General features: G+C 39.8%; 2 protein-coding genes across 3 annotated transcripts in view; one reads left to right on the forward strand and one right to left on the reverse strand.

The window, feature by feature from the left end:
- The window catches only part of LOC306743000 (neurobeachin-like), a gene marked incomplete at both ends in the record, with an annotated part of 186063 nt that extends 176560 nt beyond the window's left edge, over positions 1 to 9503 (forward strand). For both annotated transcript variants that reach the window (XM_079225467.1, XM_079225468.1), the window contains 9 exons: positions 1007 to 1096; positions 2171 to 2363; positions 3085 to 3156; positions 3291 to 3446; positions 4174 to 4344; positions 6920 to 7021; positions 7410 to 7606; positions 8109 to 8260; positions 9413 to 9503. In XM_079225467.1, the coding sequence (XP_079081593.1) occupies positions 1007 to 1096; positions 2171 to 2363; positions 3085 to 3156; positions 3291 to 3446; positions 4174 to 4344; positions 6920 to 7021; positions 7410 to 7606; positions 8109 to 8260; positions 9413 to 9503 (1224 nt within the window). The remainder of the gene's footprint in view (positions 1 to 1006; positions 1097 to 2170; positions 2364 to 3084; positions 3157 to 3290; positions 3447 to 4173; positions 4345 to 6919; positions 7022 to 7409; positions 7607 to 8108; positions 8261 to 9412) is intronic.
- Positions 9504 to 13353: 3850 nt separating this feature from the next.
- On the reverse strand, positions 13354 to 26736 carry LOC306742144 (serine/threonine-protein kinase DCLK1-like; the record flags this gene model as incomplete). The annotated part of the gene is made up of 15 exons (XM_079224484.1): positions 13354 to 13548; positions 14412 to 14525; positions 14654 to 14734; positions 14857 to 14953; positions 15118 to 15195; positions 15363 to 15496; positions 15809 to 15955; positions 16218 to 16337; positions 16777 to 16946; positions 17043 to 17130; positions 17895 to 17989; positions 18167 to 18283; positions 19065 to 19164; positions 25828 to 26174; positions 26376 to 26736. 15 exons carry the CDS (start codon positions 26734 to 26736, stop codon positions 13354 to 13356), a joined length of 2244 nt encoding a protein of 747 aa, XP_079080610.1.
- Positions 26737 to 27151: the final 415 nt, after the last annotated feature.

Here is a 27151-nt window from a genome sequence, read left to right on the forward strand (position 1 = left end):
ACCAGGGGGTGTTGGGGGAGACTGTTTAGCTTGCAGGTGGCCTGTCCTGAATCAGTATCACCTCCAAATTTCCCTTCCCACATGTCCCTCTGTGGCATGTGCTACCCAATAGGTCTTTTTGATTGTGAGTGGTGTGTACAGGCGGAGGAAAAATGAAGGCTAGTCACCCAGGCAGTCAGAAGGGCAGGCGAAAGGCTGAGCGATGTATGTTCCATTGTGCACAGTGGCATTGACGGACGTCTACAAGCTCCCCTCTGATGGTGGAAGTGGCTCCAGTCACATCAATCACTTCTACCATGGAGTGCCCCACTTTCAGTTAAACTCTCACTAAACTCTCACTGCCTATTTTTCCTCACTCACTGGAGGCAATGGAGATATTTTGTCTGAAGATATTTTTCTAATTATAGTAAATGCTTGATTCCTCCATTTTTTTTTTTATTCCTGTACTCGGGGTGCGACATGTTGTTTTTTCTTTTTTTCTTCTTTGTCTCAAGTATCCATACTCATGTTGTATAACCAATAAGTCATCCTTCATCAAGGTACTCTCGGCCAAATTGCCTTGGTGTGCTTGTGTGATTTTGTGCCTCTGTTTCATACTTATGTGTGTGCATGGACATGCTTTTCCCCTTTGTTTCAAGCACAAGAACATCTAAAAGCAGGCCGGCCTGCTGCAGTCTTAGCTGGATGTCACTCCAGGTTAACGTTTATGCAGTGGGGGCCCCTGCGCCTGGAAATGGGAATGGTTAACTGAAGCATGTTAATAGGAAAAGGCTTGTCTCTTCCATACTAACACTTGGATGACTCTGCAGGCTTGGGGGGAGGGGGAGCACCCAGGCGGATTGGGAGTGCTCCCCTTTCCCTTTACCTCCCCCTTTCCTCAGAAGCACGGCTGAGTTAGGATTTGCTTGCATTGTCAAGTAACGCATTGACCCATCACTTTGATGCATATTGATTGTGACAGCCGCGCTCTCTCTCTCCCCTTCTCCGCTCTCTCTCTCTCCCGCAGGCCACAGAGGCACAGATCCAGAGCTTTGGACAGACGCCATCTCAGTTGCTTATTGAGCCACATCCTCCACGCAGCTCCGCCATGCACCTGGTGAGAACCACAAGCATGCTGGGAAAATTCCCTGCACCTCTGGTTGTGGTGTGAGTGAGAGAGGATGTGTTGACCAGTGCAAGGGTGGATGGTGTGCGTGCCTGTGTTGTTCCTGATTTTTTATTATCCTTACATATATATATATATATATATATATATATATATATATATATATATATATATATATATATATATATATCTCAATAGACTCTGTTATTACAAAAGTTAAATATTTCAGAGGGCTTACCTCATGTAGGTCACAGACCCACAATATAACAACTTATTTTCAGTACCAGTTTGGCTTCCTTATTTTGTAGTTGTTACTTCCTACTTGCAGTGTGGTGTAAAGGGAAGAGTGCTCCCTACTGGCCTACTAGCTCCCCTCTTCCGTCATTATCCCTACATGGTTCTCTCTTTGTAGGGCAGATCCCTTTCAGACCTTTTAGATACATTTTCTATCTTTGCAACAGGCGTGAATATTTTTATACACTCCTGTCAAAAGCTTTAAACAATTGGGACAAGATGAGGGCTAAAACTGGTTCACAACTCAGAGTATGGTCAGGATCACCATCACCTCCATTACTTTTACTATACATGAAGTATAATCCAGTGCTCTAAAGGTTGAGCTGAATTTACAGTGGAGAAATAAGCGTATCTTCAAAAACTCATGCTGTCTCTTTGAATGCTTCTTCTTTCTGGACAAATCTCAATCTGTCTGATACATGTGTATCATGTATGCACCATCTCATGTTTACAGCACACACCATCTCAGTTTTCCATGTCTTACCCTTGTCTGACCAATCCCTCGTCTGACTGCACTGTCCAGAGGGGGCAGTGCATGAAGCTCTCCTCTGTGTCTGAACCTAGTTTTTCCTTCAACCTCCACACTAATTGGCTCTTTCCATTCTTTTTCTCCGATCTTTTCATACCTCTTCTTTTCCTCTTATTCATCCCCTGCCTTCCTGCTCCGTCCCCTTCCTCTTCCTGCTGCTCTTTCCTTGTACTCCTCCTCCTCTATCACCATCACATTCCTCCATCCTATACACCCCGTCTTTTCTCTTTTCTACTCAATAGTGTTTCCTTCCACAGAGTCCTCTCATGTTCAAAGATCAGATGCAGCAGGATGTCATCATGGTGTTGAAGTTTCCATCCAATTCGCCAGTAACGCATATTGCCGCCAACACTCTGCCTCATCTTACCATACCTGCCGTGGTCACTGTCACCTGCAGCCGCGTATTCGCCGTCAACCGATGGCACAATACCGTTGGTGAGTGGAGCTCAACACACATGGCAGGTGCTGTGTTCAAGCATATACATAAGCCCTTGTAAAAAAAAGTGCTATACCACATGTGATACCTACCACAGCAGTGGCCCTATAAAATCACTTCATCACTGTCTCACACAAACCTGCCCACCGCTCATAATAGAGCTGTAGCCAGCTGGCTATGTGAGAGGCTAGCACCTCCTAGGTAAGCTGACCATGAGTGTTTCCACATGTTCCTTTTCAGACATGTGTGAACAACATTACCCACAGAGCCCCCTCCCTAAGAATCAGCCTCACCTCAGGGTCAGAGGGCCAAAGCAATGGTTACTAGGAAATTAGGCCGCAACTGCACCACATTCTCCTCACACGTCCCCATCTGTCACTGTAGAGACACACTGAGCTCAGGACCAAAGAGTCCGCACTGTGTGGCTGCTCTGGCTGCTCCCACACTAATGAACACAGCTGCAGCACCCTTGCCATCCTGTCGGAGAGGAGGGAAATGTGGTTTGGCTTTTCAGAATAATGATGATAATATGGTTCCCATATTTTCAGGCATGTTGCTGTTTCAAAACTGGCTCGAGATACAGATTGTATGGATGAAATGTCTCCATTCAGTTTGACACTTCTGACAAAAATGCCTAGTAAGACAGATGGAATTTTTTCTGATCGACCTGATGGTGTGTGTGATTGATTAATTTCCTTATTTATCCCTGTCTGAATCCAGGTCTCAGAGGAGCACCAGGCTACTCTATTGAGCAGGCCCATCACCTTCCTATAGAGATGGATTCTCTGGTTGGTGAGTAAGCTTCCTTGTTTTGAATTAAAAAGAAAAATGGACCTTTTGGCTTTTATATCCTATTTAGCTATAAGGGGCTTAATTAATAGCTTGAACACTTCAGGTATTGATATGAGTTCTGTTTTTGCCAACAGCCAACAGTACTGGAAGCAACAAGCGTCAGATCACGGACCTAGTGGACCAGAGCATCCAAATCACAACACACTGTTTTGTGGTGACAGCTGACAACCGTTACATACTGGTGTGTGGCTTCTGGGACAAGAGCTTTCGTGTGTACTCCTCCGAGACAGGTAGGTTACAGTGTAAACTCTATTTTCTATAGAGGTGTGCACCAATGTGTGGAGGGCTGAGTGCTAAGATGGGAATAATACAGTATTGTCATTGCTCTCTCCTGACAAGCTTTGTAGAAACATGTATCAATATACTGTAATACACTGGAACTCATTAATAAGTAAAAAAGGTTGTTTCTGCTAATTTCCTTTCCTTTGACAATAAGTCCCCCACAGCAAAATGATAATATCAGTAACATACCTGTTTAGTTATATAAATGATCATCACTGCAACTTGACAAGCAGCATTTACTAAATGGTTCTAAAGTTGGGGGTTACGGCAGCCCCAAGGGGATGAGATGACTATCACAAGAAGATTGACAGGATGGGGAAAAAATCTGTTGTTTATTTTTCTTACATTTTTCTTTTCTCAAACACTGGATAGGTTCAACTCTTCCCGCCTACCAAAATCATTTAGAAATTACAAACTAAGAGAGCAAAAACACTATTGTGAGTTGGACTGCTCAACTCAGTCCACACTAAAGCCATAATCGGCGATGAGGGCCTAAACCAAAAGTCTGGGAACTACCGATTTAACATCGCAAACATTGTTCCACTATTTCATGCCATCCCATTGGGGGTGCCTAGTGGGGCTTTGATAAGCCAGCCAGCAGTCGTTATTTCAGGAACATCTGACTATCAATTATTTTGCTAACGCCGAAAACATGTTTGTACATATTTTCTTTAGGCAAGCTGACCCAGATAGTTTTTGGCCACTGGGACGTGGTGACATGTCTGGCCAGATCAGAGTCCTACATTGGAGGAGACTGCTACATCGTCTCTGGGTCCAGGGATGCTACACTTCTGCTGTGGTACTGGAGTGGACGGCACCATATAATCGGCGACAATCCCAATAACAGTGAGTAAGAGAGAGACTACACACGTGCCATGCGCACACACGCACACATAGTGTGCACAGTAGCATCACCCTCTGGACAAGGTTACAGGAATCTTTTTACATTGATTAGTATTTCAGCCGTGAAAAATGCGACTTGATTGTAAAGCAAGAGCCTTTGATCAATAGTGGAAAAAGGGCATCGACAGAGAGAGAGGATCATTTATCGGCACTGTAGATATGAGATATTAGTGCTGCTTTCAAGTAGAGGACTCCAGATGTCTTGGCATTCAAAATGGTAGGCCCCGGTGTTATTTCTTCTGCTCAGTTCTTTCAGTTGCGTATTCTTGCTGATTGTCTGTGTTCAAAACAATCCATCAGGGGAGGGAAAATGGATATACAGTACATTTCAAGTGAGGAGCTCCATATATGGTCTGGAATTGGAAAACTGAAGATGGGGAAGAGTATGTGTGTGCAATTTTATATTTTGAATTGTCACAGATTCTAGGAGCTCTGGTTTAGTTGCAAGTGTTCTCTAATTAACTTCACAGAGGCTCCGACAGTTAATTAAGAATTTCAGCTTGGTTGCCTCCAATTAGCAAGGGGCAAAAGCACTTGTGTTACTGCAGCAGGAAAACAGTATTCCCCTGATATTCACACTGCTAGTGCTTACAATGTATCTTCAAGTAGACAATGGAGAAGGAAATGACATCGCTCATCTCAAGAAACTAAACACAGGATGGGTTTTCACTCAATCAAATCACTTCTAATGTCTTATAAATATCTAATCAATATAACGTGATGTCAGAAACACTTTGGAGCAGCATATAATAACCTAGCTTTGTTCTAGAATGCAGGGCAAATGTGTGGGCACCTAAACTATGTGAAGGAACGGGGGTAGTGCAGAATCAGCTAAAAACTTGATATATTATATGTTTAACATGGCATTGGACACACAGCCAGTCATTATCACCCATGTTCAACTCTAAATGGCAGGCATTTGCAAGGATCCTCAGGGATAAACCACGACTGCCCATCCATGTCTTCACACTTGAAGACCTCAAATGAATGTCATATACCACATAGAGCACCAGAGTCCTCTTCATTCCTGCACTTATTCGCTTTTTCATTGAACATTATTTCACTCATTCTGGTGATTTCATACCTATTACATTTTCTATTTTGCTGGTTGAAGGTTGTGTGAATATGTAGCAGCAGCCCTCCGGATCACTGCTTCCTCAACCCTGTGGCGTACCAAAGAAATTGATTCCACAAGCGCTCCAAAAGGCTGCATGTGTCTTAAATGTGTAATAATTAAAATAACTTCCAGCTCAATCATGGCCCTGCCTCACAGACTCGGCCCATCACACCGGTGCAAGGGGATATTTGCACTGGGTAATTGTGGTGGGTGACTTCGGCTTGTCCCAAGGGCTAGGAGAGGGTGGGGGTACGCAATGCAGGCTGATTGAATCTTTTGTCGGTTAGGTGAGCTGCACAAGGTTCCTTTTTCCCCCTGGAGGCTTTTTCTGACACTTGTCCTATTCAGCTTCCCTCAGCAGTGGGTGCCGGGACTGACAGCGCTGCTCAGGTCCTGGTCTCTAAGGGACTGTGCAGCATCGATCACAGTCCAGCTCACTGACTGGACCGCTACAGCTGCAGAGGCGATATGCCGAGCTAGACGAGGAGATGATGGGGGAGGAGGAGGGGATAAGAGAGGAGGAGAGCGGTCTGACATGTGTCCACATCATCTATCAGGACTAAACTGTCATCGTGGTGGATAGAGAAACTTTCACTGAATTGGCTGAACTTTGAGTCACATGTGGATACCAACAAATAGTGTATAGTCAATGGTGATAGTTGAACATAAGTGTTCCATCACACACTGTAGTGTGATTATCTTATTTAAAAGTAACAATACAACATAAATAAACTCATATAAAAAATATAGGTATTTTTTTTCTGTTTTCTACCCCCTCCTTACCCTACCTTTATGGTTTAATACTTCATGTACATTTATTTGCTTTTCCTTGGCTGCATTTGGTCTGCATTTATTTATTTGTTGTCAAATACAGATAATTTCCCTTGATTACATTATTTTAGTAATGGATTCAATATGTTAAACTCTCCGTAAGACGCACCAGTATTTAGGAACATGATGCCGGTTTATTCAGTATTGGAGATCAGTGCATTTCAGAATGAGCCCAGAGGTCGGCTGCGGTGTTGCGAAACTCCCATCACTAACCTCTCCCCTGGCCATCATCAATCATGTGACACACGGGATGAAATCAAGTGGCTCGGCTGCCATCAGTGGGCATCCTTGGATTTACATGACAATTCAAAGGGACCTCCCTGCTCGCAGATGTGTGTCACAATCACTGTGCTTGTGTTTTTGATTTGACTTTATTCCCTGGCGAAGGTTTGGTGGTTGTTGTAGACCATTGCACAGAATTCCCAATTTTGGAAATTCAGCCATTGGGTCAATGCCCAGTACATTTAGATCACCTATTCAGGTATTCAGATTTTTTTGGTGACGTTTTTGTTGTAATTAATTTAAGTCAAGACATTTATTTTATTATATTGTGTATGTGTCCTTCTTTAGGTGACTATCCAGCACCACGAGCAGTTTTGACGGGTCATGACCAGGAAGTTGTGTGTGTGTCAGTCTGTGCGGAGCTGGGCCTGGTCATCAGCGGAGCCAAAGGTTAGTGTACTTTTCTGTTTCCCTTTAATGTCATCGTCATAAGGGAGGAAAGAGCAAGTCAGGGGCACGCGTGGTTTGAGCTGGCAGATTGGAATACAATACTTTAAATTACCAGTCTATTACCAACCCACATCGAGAGACGGGTATTACTTTAAATGAAAACTCTAGACCTCTAAACTCTTACCCTGCTGAACAACATGTAAAGGCCTCACAGAAAGTGGTGGAACCAGGAATATATCTATTTGCACACTGTAGAACTGTAGACATTTTAATGTCTGATTTATAAAGACACCATAGATGTTTTACATGATAGTATTATTAGTATTATTATTATTATTACATGATAGCAGTTTGGTCATATTTGTCTGTGTATGTTTTGCTTCGACAGAAGGTCCATGTCTGGTTCACACCATCACAGGGGACCTGCTTCGGGCTCTGGAGGGTCCGGACTACTATCAGTGCCCACGGCTCATCTCGGTGTCCAGTGAGGGCCACTGCATCATCTACTATGAGAGGGGGCGCTTCTGCAACTTCAGCATTAATGGAAAACTGCTGGCACAGATGGAAGTCAATGATTCCACCAGGGTAGGCTGACTTTTTACATCAGTATAATCCATTTGAGGTGTGGATGCATATTTGTTCATCTGCAATCTTAAATACTTTAACAATTTAAATACTAGGCCGCTACAAATCTTGAAGTATCAAACCTTGGATTCAAATACTGAGCCATTTTGAAAAAACAATGCATATGTGATTGCTTGGTGAGTTTCACTTTGGATAAGATGATGATGTTTTAAGGGGGAATTTTAAGTCGTCCCTGCCAGGTTTTGAGGTGTAAATGTTCTTATTATAATTGTATAAATAGTATTGTATATATCGTAAGCAACTGCACATCGCTGCTGCATGCTATTCTGATATTGCACATGAAGCTCTACAATCACAAATGTTAGTGTTTAATTTGTGTACATAGCCATTTGTCATTCAATTACATCTTTTACATGCTCCAGCAAGACAACTATCATTAGAAGGTTACAATAAAAGTTAATCTGGAAGTGAGATGTTGAACCACTCTCTGTACCAATTGTAGGCTATTCTCCTGAGCAGTGATGGCCACAACCTGGCCACAGGTGGGGATAATGGAGTGGTGGAGGTGTGGCAGGCCTGTGACTTCAAACAGCTCTACGTCTACCCTGGCTGTGATGCTGGTATCCGAGCTATGGACCTATCACACGACCAAAGGTCAGAGCAGGCAGTTATGGTAGCAGTTTTGAGGCCACAAAGAGCTGAGACAATGTAGACAGAAAACTACTACTAATCACCAGTCTCCCAATCATCATATACAGCTTCTCAAAGTGTGGCCAACAGGATAATTGCGGCCTTCTTAAACATTTAATACAGACCATAAATAATTAGAAATACATATATACATTATATTTTAATCATCCGTGGTCCTTTTCAATACTTTCACTCAATAGCTTGCATATATATATATATATATACACACACATACAGATTATATAGACACAAAAAGTTATAGTATATCACAAAGAATCATGTGAATCAATGTTACAGTATAGTAAAACTTCATTTTATTGTATATCAATATAGTTAAGTATTTAAAATGCCATAAAAAGTCATGACACATACTATATCATTGTACAGTTTCTCATTAAAAATGTCGCCAAGAAGTTATAGTACAGTATGTCATTAATTATGGTCATTTAAAAGTGTCGTGGTATAGAATGTCATGAAAATGTCGGTCATAACTTATATACTAGAAGTAAGTCACACACATTTCAGTGTTTAAGACACAAGTCATAGAATAATAACTTAAGTCATTTAACAATGTAAAATATAATAATAAATTCACAAAAATTCATATAGTAAGCCATGTCCACTCAGTGAGTTGACATTAGGTAACACAAGTGAGCCATGGGTCGCAACTTGATTTACAGAGGCACATTCTGCTGTAGCTGTGTTCATTGTGCTTGAGCATTTAAGCCCTCGGGCTGTAGCAGTACAAGACGACCCTGTGAAATCAGCTGCTTTTCCTACATACCAGCCAGCCTCGGACACAAGAGCAAAGTGGTTGCAGTAAGATACTAGGACTCAATGGTCTACTTCACTTGTCAGAGAGCCCCTGATGACCTCCTGTGCTCAATTCATTCAACACTATGGAAATACTCTTTTTCAATGAACACATTTTAATACATTAGTTCCTTGCATGTATGAACACACCTTTGACATATGAAAACATAATGCAATAACTCACAATATGAAAAACTAATGAGATTAATGTAGTGATTTTCTATTTTACCACATTTTAAAAGGTTTATAATCGGTTTCTTGACATTAGTTTGAATTTGATTTCATGGTTTTGTTGCTCTTCAGGACTTTGATCACAGGCATGGCCTCTGGCAGCATCGTGGCATTTAACATTGATTTCAACCGATGGCACTACGAGCATCAAAACAGGTACTGAGGAGAGGCGGATCAATGCAGCAGGAGAGAGCGTGGAGGGTTAAGAGAAACACCTACCAACCGGTGGCCGAGGTGTGCCGCAGAAGATGGAGATCCAGTGGGTCAGCGAACATCCCCATGGTGACACTAATAAAGAACAAGGTGTGCTTACATGTCGCTATGTGTCTGTTGGTTTTCAGGTCTTACCCGAGCACCAGCTGATGCATTTCCCCAACAGGTCTGTTGTTCTGGGCAAAGAGAGACTGAGACTGAGAACACAATGACACAGTTACTAAAACATACATGTAAGCATTAAAGTTCCTCTTTTAAACTGTGAAAATGCAAAACAAAATGAATCCTCAATGTTAGGAACATTTATACAACATTTGTATGGCAGATGCATATCTCACTGGGAATTTTTTTCTAAAAAAAAGAAAGAGAAAAAAAAAGTTAACCTGTACTGTAAATATGGACAGTGTAAAATGTTTCTTCTCTGTAAAGGTTGAGAAAAAGATCTAAATGCTGTTAAACTAGCCACCATGTTACCGATATGTTCATCACACAAGCTATGTAAAATTGTCTTCATTGAACTTCCGATATTAGTTGGTTAATAATACATGTATATGGCCATTGTTTGCTCATTGTTATTAACAGTGGTCAAATGTATGTGTATGTGAAAAGACAAAATGTTCATTGTTAGTTTGTTGTATTTGATAGTCTATGTGGAAAAAAAGTAAAATTCAGTGTGAGTCCTTTGTGAAATTTTTGTTTTTAATCATATCAACAAAAAGGAGAATACATTGTGATATTTCCATATAAACTTTTATTCAAGGACTATTTAGTTTATCAACGCCAGAATCAAAGAATTAAAATAATTCAAAGGGGACATTTGAAACTTTAATCTTGTGTTTGTTTCAGCTTCTTCCACAAAACATATCCCGAGAATGTAATACCAGATTTGTTGAGTAGTATCTCATGACTGTTACGGTGTTTGTTGTAGAACTGTAAGAACGTTTGTCAAAGGAAGTGTTATTTTTAAAGGCAGTCTACAATTGTAACTGCAAACATAGTACTGTTACTTGTGCATCTCAGTTGTTCAGTTTGCCTATTTTTGCAAAAAGTTTTGCTTCTTTACTTTATATATGTGAATTCATTGACACCAGTTTATGCTGCGACACCGTGCATTGGTAAGCAATAATATGACTTGGTTGTTATAAAGGTCTAAGGATTTCAGCTGCCTGACAAATTATCGAGAGATGGATGAAGTGTTACAAAAATGACTATGGTCTACCTTTGGTGATGTGAGAGCTATTGTGTCTGCATTTATTTTGCAGAAGTCTGTTGCTGTGAGCTGATAATTTAAAATGAACAAAAATATGCAAGTAGCTTGAGTTTGCATTCAGATTTTCCAATGGTGCTACCAGACACCACCATACCCAAAGCTGATGTTTTACGTGCTCAGAGCCACTCAAGGCATTGGGTGTACACTTTTCAAATAATTTTCATTATTGTGAATTAAAATTTGTTTGACAAAAACAATTTTGTTCACACGTTACAATTAAGCAGTGCATTTTCATTTAGTGTAATACATTTTAAGATATCATATGATTTATATATACATGTTGCATTACCAATTGATTTTGCATACTTTTTGAAAGAGGTGGGATGTTTTAAGCTTTTGTGATTATATCAAAATTGATAACTAAATTCAGCTGCTTTCATTATTTTTTGTGTTTATAATAAAACTGAATACATATACCAGAGCTTAAACTTGTGTACACGTGTGCCTGCCTCCAAAGCATTCATGCATGTATTAATGCAATTCCATTAAGTATGTATAACTAGAGCTCAGTAAATTCATGCTATAAATGGAATTATATTGAAGATGTTATAAGCTTGTGTTTGATTATACTGCCACCTACTGTCTAGATTTGTTGCTGCAGATTTCTAGGTCCACCAGTCTTCTTGCAAAATGATACAAGGATTCACAAATTAATTAAATCATTTTTATTCCCAGGTTTGGTTTCACCGCAGATAGCTACATTGTTGAAATTGTTTATTTAACTACAATCGATTTTCCCTCAAAAGATTTCATGTTTTTTCTACTCATTTAAATTGTTTTAAACATTCTTACATTAATGGAATATGGGTGACTATAATACAGCATTCACATTCTTCAGCCGCTTCCACCCAATACTGACATTCCCAGTTGTCTTAAGAGTATCATTTTGTCATACTGTATATATTAACATTAAATGTTTTTCAGATGATGAAAAACATTCTTGAAAGCATAAACATTCCCAAAAAGTCACTATCAGAACTTTCTGTCCTTGTGCTTTTTGGTTAAATCCCTTCTAGTCAAAAACTTAAAAGCCCTTTTACAACGAAGTTTGTGGTGTGATATTACTTTTCTGTTAATACATATACACGTTTTAACTTAGCTGTGGTATGACTATAGTCTGCCTTAACTGAACTGCATTCACCAAGACGGCATGTACAAAGACAACAGAAATGACTTCATATCTGACAGGCGTATATCAAACAATAGAACAGCCAAAACACTGATTTAGGATGCATATTACCACACATGCAAGTTACAGTCTTTGATGAAGGAAACAGGCCATTCACGGCCACGAATATTTGGTCTCTGGTGAACCAATGTATGAAGTGGACAGAGAACACAGACTGGTGAGCAATACTTCTTAGTTATGTTGTATATCAGAATAATACAAAAGTACTGACTGAATGAACACATATTGAAATAATGTATTTTACTGGAAGCACTGTTGTGTTTAACAACATTTCTTAATTCAGTGTGTGAAAAAAAATCCACGTTGCACAAGAGCCATCTGACAGATGGCTGCCAATAATACCAGCAATAGATCCATTCGCACTCATTCCAGCATTTGGAAAGACAAATGTGATACTATGCTCATTGGGTAGTACACCCAATTGTACTTAAATTCATATAAGCCAAGGCCAGGTTTTAAACATGCACTTACTACCAACTACACATCACTGACATTCCTCTGTACCACCACTGACTTACAATCACTCTAACAGACATGTAACAAATCTACCGTTTCAATAATCATCCTCAAGCACCCAGGTGATCTGGACTATCAATAGTCAAATGTTAGTACCCTCAAAAGAGTAATGGTACTGGGTGGCAGGACAATATTTGCCCTACACAAAAAACAAAAATGTAAGTACAGATAATGCTTACGATACAATATAGCAGCATATTATTTCAGTTTCTTCAGTCCTGTTAAACAGTGTGCCTAAGGTGTTTGCACCAGAACCTTCAGCACCTCGACACAGAGAAATCTAAGTCATAAAATACAGCAGGAAGGTGGCTGTTACTGTTGTATTTAGAGTAATTATTAAACAAGCATTGGTGTTTAAACCACAATAAGTTAAATGTACCATCATAATACAACATCATGTAATTTAACATTTAAAAACTAAGGTTTGAATGTTTTTTTATTTACATGGTCCATTAACAGCTTCATGAAGCAGACGCTTTCCTGTAGTATACAATACAAACCAGTAGAGGGCTCTAGGGTACTACAATGAACTAGTGTTAGTGAATAAATAAGGCTTTTACAGTTTTGTGACTTTTGGAAGAAAAAAGGGAAAACAAAAAATTGTTGCATGCTCTCAAGGTCTATTCTTTGATCTAGAGACCAACTTGTCTCTTACTCAGATCAATGCAGTTCATAATTAAAGTAAATGTATAATGACTGGGGGAAACTTAAATAGGTGCAGGTAGGTATGCAGCCTGTGAATGTCCAGGTCAGCAGACTGAACCCAATGTTGGGCCTTTCCCACTCCCAGAGCGGTAGATGTGGGCTGTGGCCTCTGGGAGACTGTTAGAATGGAGCCGAAGTGTCAGCCGAACTTGGGGAATATTCCCCAGACTCCGAGGTCAACTGAGCGGCGGAGTAGATGGGGTTGGCAATGCGGGAGGCGCCGGCACCGACACTTTGTGGTAGGTGGGGTGCAAATTTCACATCCTGGTGGCGTCTTCGTTGGAAAACTTGCTTCTCCTTGTCAAGTGGCGTGGTCTGAGAGAGGGTGACACAGCAGCTATTGTTAGGTGCTCCACAAGAGACCACAGATGAGGAGTGGCATCCAATCAATGGCAAATGTTAGATGAGCAAAACTTTGCATGCAGCTGTATGTGGAAAAAGCTGCATTTACCGTACTACTATTCTCTAGAGTTTACTTTATAACTAGTGTAGCACGCATCAAAAGCAGGGGCAACCACAAGAGGCAAAAGGTCTAGTATTTTATGAAATATTTGTTTAGACAGAAATGATTTTGTCAACAGAAGTAAAAAGGCTCTCACTCAGATGTTGTATGTTATTATGATGTATAGTTACGGCTGATTTGGCATTTTCCTGTTGGTGTCAGAGTTAAGCTTTGAAACTATTTAAGAAATCCTATCAACCAAAACCTAGTCATTGTAGCACAACTTTGTTATTCATAAGATATCCTAATGACAGTGCTGACAGTTCATCTAAAAAGAGGTGGATGAGAGACCAGAGCACACACAGGGAACCCTGGCAACAAGAGGCAGAATGATGAACTAATGTATACAAAAGTCACTCAATTATAAATGACAACAGATAAAATATGGCTAATGGATTCAGTTGCTGCTTTGCCAGACATACAATGTTAGTTTCAACTGAACCACGACTGAATTTCAATGACATCCAAATGCATAAAGATAAAAAGATTTTGCACAGAATGAGGCATTAAAATGCAGTTGCATTAAGAGGGCCACTGGTTCAAAATATGTGTTCTCAATTTTGAATGACATTCAAAGTATCATTACTAAAGCACATAAAAAGGAGCCCAAATATAATCTACGGCTGTAGCGATGAATGCGGTGTCTGTGTGTGGAGGGGTGCAGATCAGTGCTTACTGTAATGACTGACACTCCCGCAGTGGTGCTGTTGAGCTTGGGCCCGGTATTGAAGTGCTTCTTGATCTTCCCAGCCACAGGCAGCTGGTGCTTGTTCTCTGACCCACCATCATCCTGGAAAATTCAAATAACTAGGCTTCAGAAACTCTACTTGCTGTATCATAGTGCACTCTTTCATAGCAGTGTTTGCATGTACACAGGTGATTCTGGTGAAAGGACAAACTTAAAAATGATGAACTTACATTGACCCAGCGGTGATCAAGCACCTGTACAGCCGTGCATCTCTGATCCACCTCTACCTGCAGCATTCCAGTGATCAGATCCTAAATAAAGACAGACTACATTATTATACTGGATACTCATGGCTAATGTGAGACACCACCACAACACACCACTGACAGACTGTTTCACATGAAGAATAACAATGGCAGATGAGGAGACCAACCTTGGCAGGGTCAGAAACACTGTCCCAGTATGGTGCAGGAAAATCAAGCTGGGCACTCAAAAGGTGTTCAAAGAGAGCCTCCTGATCTTCACCACTGCTATAGAAAATAAAACAGGTATTTTATAAGCTCAAACTAAGCTTCATTTAATAGTCTATAATGTGATAGCATACAATAGACATTTTCAATAATGGGATTAAGACAATATAATGTGGTTAAAACATCATACTTCAAAATAAACACACTGATACAGGAGCACATACCCACTGAAAGGAGGAAAGCCACACAACAGTATGTAAGTGATGACACCAGCTGCCCAAATGTCCACCGGGAGGCCATACCTGTAATTGAAGAGGAAGATATCAGTAAGACTTAGCACATCTGCAAGTAGCAATAGTTCACAAGAATTACTGTAGAAGTTTTTGATTGGATGAATGGTATTTGTTTCTACTTTCTTTGTACAGCAAATGCCTTAATAATCATGTCTCGGATGAGGACTCTGACTCACCCGGTCTCAGCGACAATCTCCGGTGCTACATAGGTGGGTGTACCACACACAGTAAAGAGGGGCCCGTTGACAACAGTAGCCAAGCCAAAATCACCTAGCTTCAGAGACTTACTGCCATCATTGTGTTCAAACACCTGTGAAACACACAATAAGAAAAAGTGAGAAACCGCAAGCAAAGAGGTCTCCAATAATTATGAATGCAAAGGCTCAAATAAAAGAGTGCAGTTGAGACTGACTTTCATGTAATAGAGTATATGTAAATGTATTTATCCTATGTATGTTACATGCCTTCATGCATGTGTAATTGCACAAACTTGCGTGTACAAACTTTGGAGAAAGATGACAATGGAAACGGGAAAAAGATAAAGGGAACATGGGAATATGGGAAGCATTTACAATTTAGTTCCACTCACTGCCAGTACAGAATCTTTGTGAGTCATACTTACCAACAGGTTTTCTGGTTTTATGTCTCTGTGGACAATATTGAGGCTGTGCAGGTACTTAATGGCACTTGCCAGATTGAACAGCATACAGCTGGCATCTCGCTCTGTGTATTTGTTTGAGGAGATGATTGCATCAAAGAGATCGCCGCCCTGGAGAAAGAGTATTTAGGAATGTAAAAGAGGACCAGTTCAACCATGTTAAAAGGGTTGACACAACTTCATCCAGGAATCAAGTCAAATCCATCTTAATGGACTAATATAACATTATGGTACAAAAAAAGATGTTGAGTAAAAAAAAAAAAATCAAATATTTATTTTATTGATCCCAAAAAAAATATTCCTAAAATTTATATATATATTTTATGGCATTTGAGTGGAAAATTACTTTAAACAATTAACAAATATGTATTACCTTAACCAACTCCATTACAAGATAGAGCTCACTATAGGTGTCCATTTCCTCAATTAAAAGTACAATGTTGGGATGTTTCACGTGCCGAAGGATTGACACTTCACTCTGGATCATGTGCTCCTGGGTAATAAAATGAATATCAATCAAAGGAAGCAAGTCTATCAACACTGTATAGAGAAAGGAATCTATACAAAAAGTGGAATGTGAGACTAGGGAGCCTACTTTTCAGTAAAATATGAAAGACAAAATAGTTTATTTTCCATATTTGCTTTGATTATGAAAAACAAAACTAGTTTCTGAAACATCTTAGAAATGTGGAATGTGAGTTGAAATCATTTTGATCCACGTTAACACTACTTAATGTTAGCTTTATCTGATGGTAAACATGAAGAAGAAAGAAAGATAATTTAATCCCAGAGGAGATAGTACCATCTGCTGATCAAGAAAAATAATGAACGCAAAACTCAAGATTGTACACAGAAAAGAACTTCTTGATAATGAATTAGACCAAACTTGCTGATGTGATAAATGAAGTAAGCAGATGTAGAGATAAGCTCACCTTCCCCCTGCATTTATCTTTGCTGATGATTTTGAGAGCGTACTCTCTTCCAGTGGATCTCTCCACACACTCTCGGACCACAGCAAAGTTTCCGTCCCCTAAAGTCCGCCCCACTTTGTACCGCTCTGCTATGGACGCAGGCACTGTGCGGTACTCATCCACTGGCTCAGCTGTGGAGAATAACAAAAGATCTATAATGTAAAGATATGAACAGTAGCCTTTACATTGCTTGCAACCAGTATTTTTCCACAATAAGTAAGTCTTACCTTCACTGCCAGGCCCATCTCCTTCATCCATTGAGCTGCAAACCTTGGTAGACGCTAAAGAGAGTGAAGAGCCACTGTGTTGAGATCCCTGGAAATAAGAGACAGCCATGATTTGAGAATGAAAGACACACTGATGCACTTGTTTTACACAAACTTGAGAGAAGGCAAAGCTTTCACAAAGCCTATTTGTTCTACTCCAACCAGCCTTGAGTATGCAGTTTAAGATTAGATAAATAAAACTTGGTGAAACATTATACTAACCTTTCCACCAGCATAAAAAACTAGCCTGAGGTTCCAAAAAGGATTGAGAGAAAATAATATCCACCGCTACAGCACAAATACCAAACACAGCCAGCCTTATGATTAATTAATGATGGTATCACTGCTAATTGGATTTCGCTCCGGAGTCGACTGTGCAATGCAATCTCAAACTTGCTTGTCCTCCCCAGATCTGTGATAATCACAGAAAAAAGGTGCTACAGCAGTACGAACATTTTACTCAAGAGATGGCTCTAAACTTTAGATATTCAGAAACATGTGTATGAGCTTTCTCAGTAACATAAACAACACTCGCAGTGCTTCCAGTCGCATTACTGAGAAACAGTAAGTTCAACGATGTATAGCTATTGTAGGTTCACACATATTTGCTCGCCAATATTTTAAAAGGTGAGAAGTCAATAAAGTACAATGCTTCTGTTTAATTCCATGTCACTTGAATACTTTTGAATAATATACATTGATGAAGAGACTTGTTGAACTCCTTCCCAAATGTGCTATTGTATGATGTATGACAACATATCAAATACATCTTTAGGACATTAACTTATGTATAGGAGCATCCATTTGTATTACCCGTCGTCTTCGGAGGCTAGCTGGACTGGTCGGAGAGGGGCTCGGAGACTTCCCAGATCGAGGTGTGGACAGCTGACTGCTTACAGTGCCATTAGCTGTCGGTACAACAAACAATCAGTATAATTATAAAATACTGCAATAGTTATACATAGATACACTATGTATAACTATTGTTATTCATAGTATATGTATACCTACAATCAGAACACTGTGTGAAGTTTTACAACTAATAAATTGACTTTGTATCATTGTGTACGCATGCACGCACACACCTGAACCAATGGATGACGGGGACTTGCTCCTGCGGGACATCCCACCACTTCTTGGCGAGGAGAGACCCTGCACGGAGGGCAGTCGGCCATATGATGCAGACTTTGCTACCCTGCACTCTATAAAGAAAGAAAACACTTCAAGGTGTACACTGCTAGAGCAAAATGTTTCCTAAATGATACAAGGCTACCTTATTCTTTCATTTTGTCCACCTTGAGTCTGTGGCCGACTATTCATTTCATCAATATATAGTGTTTTCTTTTGGGTACAACATCCTATAAACCACAAAGCCACAAAATATGAGTGATGACAACCTCTTTTATTCTGACCTGCACATTCATCAAACACACAAACTCTATACCACAACTATAAACAAGTCAAGTGAATGGTAGTGCCCTGAGTATCATCTGTATTCAATGTGAAGAAAATGTGAAAACAACAACTGTAAGCATAAATACCGTGCTAAAGCGGTGACACCACTCCACTAAAGCTATGCTGACACCCTTTCATTCATAAGTCGCCTTAATAAATGGAAAGTCTGGATATTGTATCCTCAGTATGTTGTATCATAGAGTGCCACTCGGTTTGATAAAGCCTAGTGTCTACATTTTAAAGAAAAAGATTTGTAGTCGGAAAAAGGTAACAGGGAACAAGATGGTAGCAACACCTTATACTGCATTTTAGTAGAGCCACAAAAAGGTATGAGCAACTGCAGTAACGGCAATAAAAAGAATAAAACGTATGAGAACAAACCTGCAGAAGCACAACTATAAAAGTGCCACATGCTTGTGCCCCAACACAAAGAAGGATAGTTTAATAAAAAGCTATTCAGAAACAGCGTTAGTTCCATGTTTTCTCTACTGAGCAACTCAAGTCTCATATAAATGAAGGAACACTTACCAGTTTCATCCAAGTTGAAGTCATCCTGATAACGGAACTTCTCAGGGCCACAGGCAAAGAAGATATCATCCTCCCCAAAAAAGTCCTGGAGGCAGTTGACCTGGTAAAGATGGAGAGGTTTCTCTCAGTTATAGTTCAAAAACAAGTTTGATAAGTGATGTGTACTCTCCCCAGTGACACTGTACATAATATTAATTCCGAAGACGGTACCATTTTCGCCAAATACCTCTAACAATCCAAAATCCAAAAGTCAAATAAACAATCTAGAAAGCTACAAGTGGAGGTATTATTTTTCAATCAGTACACAGCCACAGTCTGCTGCTGCACTCAAATCAAGTTTTGGACCGTTTTCAAACTTTAATCAGGATACAGAGGAGTTTATTATGTAAGACTCTTCACATAGAATATCTGATGCTGTGTATGAGTCAAAAGGACACACAGGTCCACACACCTGTCACCGTAACCAATAATACTGTGAACGGTGAACTTACTGTCAACAAATCACGTTTTGAACCAAGCCTTATCATGATTCGTCATATTTGGGGAAATTTTATCAAATCTAGATTACATAAATGTCAGTACATATGTACACATCTTCTGTCAGGTCAGCTCGGTGTACAAGAGAAAAACATAAAATACATAAAAAAATACATGAAAGAAAGAAACTATATGCAGTACAATCTGTGACAATGCCTTTTCCATCCTTTGTGAGAGATTATATTAATTGCCCTCTAATGTCTGGGACTATTCAAAGTAAAGTCAAGTTAAAAAATTCTTTCAACAACAGTCGTCCATTCTGGGAGTTATCCATCATGTGTTACCAAGACAGAGTATATTGTTCCTCAGATGGAAGCATTTTCATAAAATATTTGGTCTTCTGGCCCAAATCTGGTAAGTGATGGCATACACTTAACTGAATACAAACTGAATCCACAAAACAGGCCTACAATCTCTGAAACTGAAATACATTATTATATGGTAGGAAGTTAAATAGTGTCTTACACCCGTGGATTGCTTTGATCTTTAAAAACTTTTGCTAAAATAACATGGTCACCACATATTATTTGATCTCAATAACAAAGAGAAACAAGATGACCGAGTTGATGCATCTGCTGCCCTCATTAATACAGGACCCCATTGCAAAGGATGCAGTGTCATAAATAAATGAAAATGCTAATGGTAGTCCTGACCTTCTACTCAAAAGGGTTATTGATGTGCTTAACTACAGCAGTGCACCAGCTAATGTAGGGTGGGACCCAGCAAAAGCTCTATCAACAAAAATGTTATTCCATATAAAGTATTAGTCAGTAAGTGGACATTTATCTTCTCTCTACAGCTCAGCAAAACTCTGCTCCTAGCCCGGAGGAGAAGCTGTTGTGGGGTGTGAAGCTCTCATCCTCAAGCTGGCAGTAGGTCGAAGTCTATCTAGGTCTGTCCGTGGTGGGCTGGTTGCTGCCAAAGGCCCAACTGAACTGAGCTCTTTCTGGTCAACCTGCATGATTTTCACCTCAAACATAATGATTTTGTTCGTACAATGTAGTGAGGGACAAACAGATTTATAAAATTAGACAATTGCAAACATCTAATATGTACATGCATTATTAGGTGTCTCATTGTTAAGAACCACAGGGAGTTAAGCAGAAGCCAAATAAGATGACTTACGTGCTTTGACATGAGGCGAACAGACAAGGAAGCCACCACAGTCCGACAACCCAACAGCCTGCTAACCATATTATTAAATGTTATGTTATCATCCTCTTTAGTCATGAATGTGAAAATATTCTGGTTTTCATTGTACAAATCACAGATTTTTGAAGAAATGGTCAATAATTAAGAGAAGACGGGATAGACAGCTTTGATGTGTTTTTATCCAAAATACTGAAATGGTGGATTATTCACTAAACAAAGGGATTGGAAGTACTTTTTTGCAGGCTACAGCAAACAGCCAAAGGTAATTTCCGCCATGAAATGGCGCACAGAGGGAGGCTTAATATGGACATTTTCTCTGCAGATGGTCCACTCCGACAGCCCCTGTCCCCCACCCATCCTCCAGGAGTGTGAGATCCCAAAGGGAGGAAATATGCACAGCCGTTGTCAAGGGAACCAGACAGAATCACAGCTGAGTTTAAGACGACGAGAGGGACACGACTGCTTTAAGATTGTCTTATCAGAGCCTTTCTGGAGCACTGGACATTACAAACTGCAGACAATACAGTCTAGGTCAGATGGAATAATGTACAACATCGTGTCACTGAAGATGTAGGTTGAAATCTGGCTTCAGACCTTTGGTATTGTTAGCGTGCTACATTTAGTGGATGCCTGGTGTAGCCACCACCCTTTAACTCTTAATTTCTATCTTAAGCAATAAGTAAAGCTGAGCAGAAATAAGTGACATTATTTCCCAGTAGGATAAGAGATGTAATCAACAATGTACACCCTCAAAACAACAACAGTGTCCAACTATAGAGTGACGAAATATGGATTGCTTCATTCAAGGTCTTGAGTCAAATGTATCTTGCAGATTTAGCAATAGCCTTTTTGTCTGTTATATATTATTCTTAAATAACTCATATTACATTAATTACATATTGTTCATCTGGAATACTAGGAAATAGTTAAACCCAAACTTATGATGGAGCAGCATATGGGAGGCAATCATGATTGTGTTGCTTTATATTAATGCCTGCTGACTGAGTGACACAGCAGCTCCATCAGGCCTACCAGCGCGCGCACACGCACATCCTGTACAAATATTGATCGTCAGGGTTTTATCTGTTTGAAAAACAATGGGAGGTATGCATGCTTTAGAAGCTATCATTTTGAGCCATAGTAAAGATTATACACACAAGACACAAACTGGTAATACTCCATTGCTCTACCAGTAGACAGGTGACGCTCTCCATGGTGCTGACTCTCCCCTTTGAAACGCAAGACAGAACAAAGCAGCGTCACTCAGAATGTCAGGGAGAAACATGACTCATCTTCACATGCCCTTTTCAAATTGCTCCAGTCAATTTTGCATGGGCTGCCCTTATTTACAGTTTCAGAGCATGTTCAAATTTGCATCCTGTAGGGTTAATAATGTCCAGTAGAAATATAAGAGGATGGAAGACAGTATATTCAGTGACTTACATTATCCAATATTCAGATTGGTTGTGCTGCAGAATTTTGTGACATAACTGCAATTGCTACATAGATAGATTAGAGTAATAGTGGCCTTAAAAAGTGCAAATCAGCAAGTACATCCATAGAGACACACCCACAACTCAAGAATATATGAGCTATAACTCCAGCCCACACATTTTCAGCACTCCTATTTACAATGTTCTAGTCTTGAGTTTCTATATTTAGCCATTAGTAGTTTTAACAAGGTATGATTTTTTAGCAGCAGGTATATTATGTGTCAACATATTTAAAACATGTTTAAATGTTAAATGAATGCATATCTATGTAAAGATATCTTAGTGCTCATTACAAATGTGGTTACATTTCTGCAGTGTACAAATTAAAGTACAACAGAAACTTCCACTTCGGCTCAAGCATAATTAGTAGCCTCCCAGAACAAAAAGAGGATAACACAGAAAATGTCTTCTCTACACACCAAATGCAGTAGGACACTGAGCACGTCATTGTTTTGTGTTTAATAGCCAAGTCACAGCAGTAGGTGAGCAGAAAGCCAGACAACCTCCCAATCTTATTCATCCTTCTTTATACTCTTAAGAGATGTTTAAAACATAGCAGGTTTGAGAATAATATATAACAAAAGCAAAAAAAAGCAAAAAAAAATATGCAAATGTTTTCTGCTCCATCGCACACAAACACAACAGCACAAACACACCAAGCCATAGCATATATTCTTGCCTCAAAGGGTCTGCCAATTGATTGTTTCTCTTTAGCTTTCTATCTACCTTGTACGTTTATACTACTTCTAGTGTGGATAATGTTATATAAATGATTAGTGATCTTAAGTTTATAAAGTACAACCCAAATCACATCAACTTGACTGTGCCCATGTGGCCAGAGATCACAGCCATCAAGCAAAGCCACCTAAGAAGCAGATGTACATGACTGAGTCTAAAACAAATGTGAAAACAGAAATTGTCTGTTGATTTATTTTGCAGTAGCAGCATCAAGAGGAATGGACATGACTGAAAGAAGATATCAGCAGAAATTGTAATATTATTCTTTTAAACTGCAGCAAATACACCAATACCAGACATACTTAACAAGCAGTTATACCATTTTAAGTAAATATGTAGGCTAATCTGTTGGTTGTGTTTGGAAATTATTTTTGTATGCAACAAACCTGCAAGAGAGATAATTGTTTTTCCACAGAATGGCATCGTCTCAGGACCAACAGCACAAGCAGCTTTTTTACCACAAAAGGTTAAACACCCATGAAAACAGGCCCGTTGATGCTAAAGGGTGCTTATTTGGCCATCTGGTGTCCCAACATGACAAAAAGTACAAAAGGCAGGGAAAGTAGAGCACATGGCTGCACTGCCAAGCACATAAAACAACAGCTCATTAGGAAAGTGTAGATGACAATTGAATCACTAATCTGAATAATCAAAGATACCTGGTCAACACCTTGTGTGAGGGAAAAATGGAGAACCACAATAATCAAGTCTAATATTGTATACACAATAGACATAGACCTTTGATCTATTGCAATGTCATGCCTGTTTATGCTTTGCTAAAGAAAGAAGAAGAAGAAGAAGAAGAAGAAGAAGAAGAAGAAGAAGAAGAAGAAGAAGAAGAAGAAGAAGAAGAAGAAGAAGAAGAACTCCTTCATTAATCCCCTTGGAGAAATTAGTCTCTGCATTTAACTCATCCTAAGTAATTAAGGAGCAGTGTGCTGCCGCGAAGCACCCGGGGAGCAAATGGTTCAGTGTCTTGCTCAAGGACACTTCAACATTCAAACTACCGTGAACCTTGCGGTCGCAGGATGACCACGCTACCCATGCGCTACAGCCGCCCCAAAACAATCAGTAAACAATCTGTATTCCTAAAATAATTCAGAGGATTTCTGGAGGCAGATTTGTTTGTTGGTGTGAAAATCCCTAACTTTACATTCTACACATCATCACAGAATGGAATTATACTCGAGCCATGTGCTCCGTCTTGCCGCCATGTGTATAAAAAGGCTGACAGATCCAGCCCTGCCTCCATGAGCCCCCTCTCACTATGACAAATCAAGCCCTGCCTCCATGAGCCCCCTCTCACTACACCTACAGCCCTGACATCACTACTGCACTGCTCTGCCGCAGAGGCTGTTCCTTAGCAACCAGCTCAGGAAACCACATCACCATAGAAACCATCAGAAGAAAATAAAGAAATAATAATATTGTGTGATGAGGATGCTAATGCATGAGGATGCTAATGCAGGTGATAAAGTTTATGAAAAGGGAAGTTAAAAAGCAGATTATTTCTGTAAGATGTTGTGAAACTAATTTGCTTAGTCTCTCGAGCAATGTGTGAAGTTAACACTTAAGTGCTATCCAACCATATCAACCCATAACGGCCCACCTCCCCCATAAATGTGATAATATCTAGAAGATTATTATTTACATACGGGTAAAATGTAGTGTGAAATGAGGCACTTGCGACAGGATGTCAACAAAGTATAATAATGTAAATAGTGGCTGCTGTATCTGTGTGTCTTACTAACTCACAAAGTGAATACCGCAACCGTTCAACAGTGTGCTACTGTTTAGTGGGAATATTAGATAGGGTACTAGAACAGCATTTTCTGGAATACAGTTAGCAAATGTTCCCAGTTGACTTTGAACCTACCGGGTTATGAGAAAGCAATTTTCAGAAACATGAATGAAAGTTATATTTGTTTAAACCTCAAAAGTTCCATAATGCGCTAGAAAAACTGAAATAAATGTGTACCAGGTCTACCTCATGTGCAGTGTGCTGATGTAAGATTGTGTGAGATACAGAACTACAAATGGGAAGACAGACTGTGGAGAGAACATTTAAACTAAAACCCGCAAAATACTACTCTCCACAAACAAATGTATCTCGGTACTGCACACAGCAAAGCTATAAACAGATAAGAAAAGGTCATGCCAGAGACTTCTATCCGACAAACGCATAATTTCTTCTTTCCCACTGTGAGCAATTAATTCACCAGTGGTGGCAAAAGGGTGTAAGATGATGAGGTATAGATAACTTAAGGTTGTCCTGGCTTACGTAAGAATAGAAAGTAGAATATGGGCTATATAAAAGGGTTAACATCTCTTAAAAGTATGGACATTAGGTACATTTTTTAAACTTTTTAGTGTGTAATGTTGGTTACAAATGTGCATGCAACCAGCTTTACTAACCGTTTCCTCTCTGAGTAAAGGGAGCCCTTCAAGTCACAGACACAGGTAGGGCAATGCTGTGACTTTCACAAACTAAAAGTAGATATAATTCCTTAATTTAGTAGACACTATATCACATATTGTCACATACATGCTTAGCTAGCTATAAAACTTAATATTGACTGTGTACTTCAGAGGGAAAGTAGCATTCCACAGACACACACAGCTAATGTGTCATCATATTCTAAACAATGTATTCAATTCTTTGTTTTCCTGAATTTTAAATATAATAATATGAAAACAAAATGTGGGACTTAAAAAGGATAACAAGCAAATTGTTTTATCTAGCCATTAACAAAATGTAATTTTCTGCAGTTTACCCTACTCTGAAAAATTGGCAAAGGTGAGGCTCACAGAATCACCGCTAGAAAAGATAACTTAACACCTACCATCTTGCCGTCAACAGTATATAACCTTTTGACGGCTCCAGAGTCCATCTGGATGGCGTCTGTGATGTCAGTCATGACTTGCTCAAAGGAGTGTACAGTCTTCTTGTTGAGCAAGATCCGTACGGCCTTGCGAGGCTTTACTCCACTGCGGACAATGGTTACAAGTTTGGGCTTAATAAAGTCCTTGATCTCCCTGGTTTCCGGGGATCCAGCCATTGTGCTACCAAGGGAAGAAGGGTCACGGATGGACAGAGCCGTCAAAGCACCAACTGCCCAGTTGGGATTTACATTCTTTGTGTAGTCCAGCAGCTTGTAGGGCTCTATGGATGCACACACATAGCTCTCCCCTGCAGAAAATTAAGACAAAATTAAGACACACAAACAAAAGCTGGAAACATGCAAGATTCAAAAAGTGGATATCACATGATAGTGTGACACTGTCACGCATTTAAAAACAAATCTAATTTAGCTGTACATTTTGGTGGGGTTTGTGGCTTGATTGATCTCACATTACTCAATATAAACGTAATCTGGACAATTCTACTCACCTTCCACCAGCTGGTCCATGCAGGTGATCTTTGCTGTCCCATCAATAGTATATATGGTCCGGACCCCTTGTGGCAAGTTGACATTATCTGACAGAGATCGTGTGAGGTCAGCCAGGAGTGCTTCTATAGACCCAAATCTCTCCTGAGAAATGGCATAAACAATCCCTTTGAAGTAGCGGTCCCCATTGCGATAGAAACGAATCTTCTTGGCTTTCTTTTCTGAGGTCAGTTTTTGCAGTGTCCTGGTTCTGTACAGGCTGCAGTGAGCGCTATGAGTGGGACTGGGGAGCCCATTCCCTCTCGAGCCCCTTCGGGTATATCTTTGAGCCTTGTCCCGCTCATCAAAGTGCTCCAGCTCCATGTCTGTGCTATTAGACCATAAATAATACAGGGAAAATGCTTACTTTTTGAATATGTCATTTCATTTGAAGAATATATTTGTGCAATTAGGCTCTCAGTCAGTTGTATACACTCCTGATACAGGCTTTGTTGCTGCTACTGCTGCTCCTACACACATTATAAATGAACATGTCACACCCATTTCATGCTACCTGGTGATACTCAATTCAATCTTTACAGCAATGAAATTCACATGCGTTTTCAGTGGAGTAGAACATCAACAGTGTATGCCTGATGCAGTACGATGGCTGAAAGCGTATTGATAGGTAAAACAATACAGATATATAATATAGCAAGAAAATGGTGTAGAACATATGGATTTTCTTGTACTGGTGCAATCTCTCTTACCTTTTAGGCCAGGACAAAAGCAATAAAGC

This window comes from Taurulus bubalis, assembly GCF_910589615.1.
Source record: "Taurulus bubalis genome assembly, chromosome: 10".
In the NCBI taxonomy this organism is placed as follows: Eukaryota; Metazoa; Chordata; class Actinopteri; order Perciformes; family Cottidae; genus Taurulus; species Taurulus bubalis.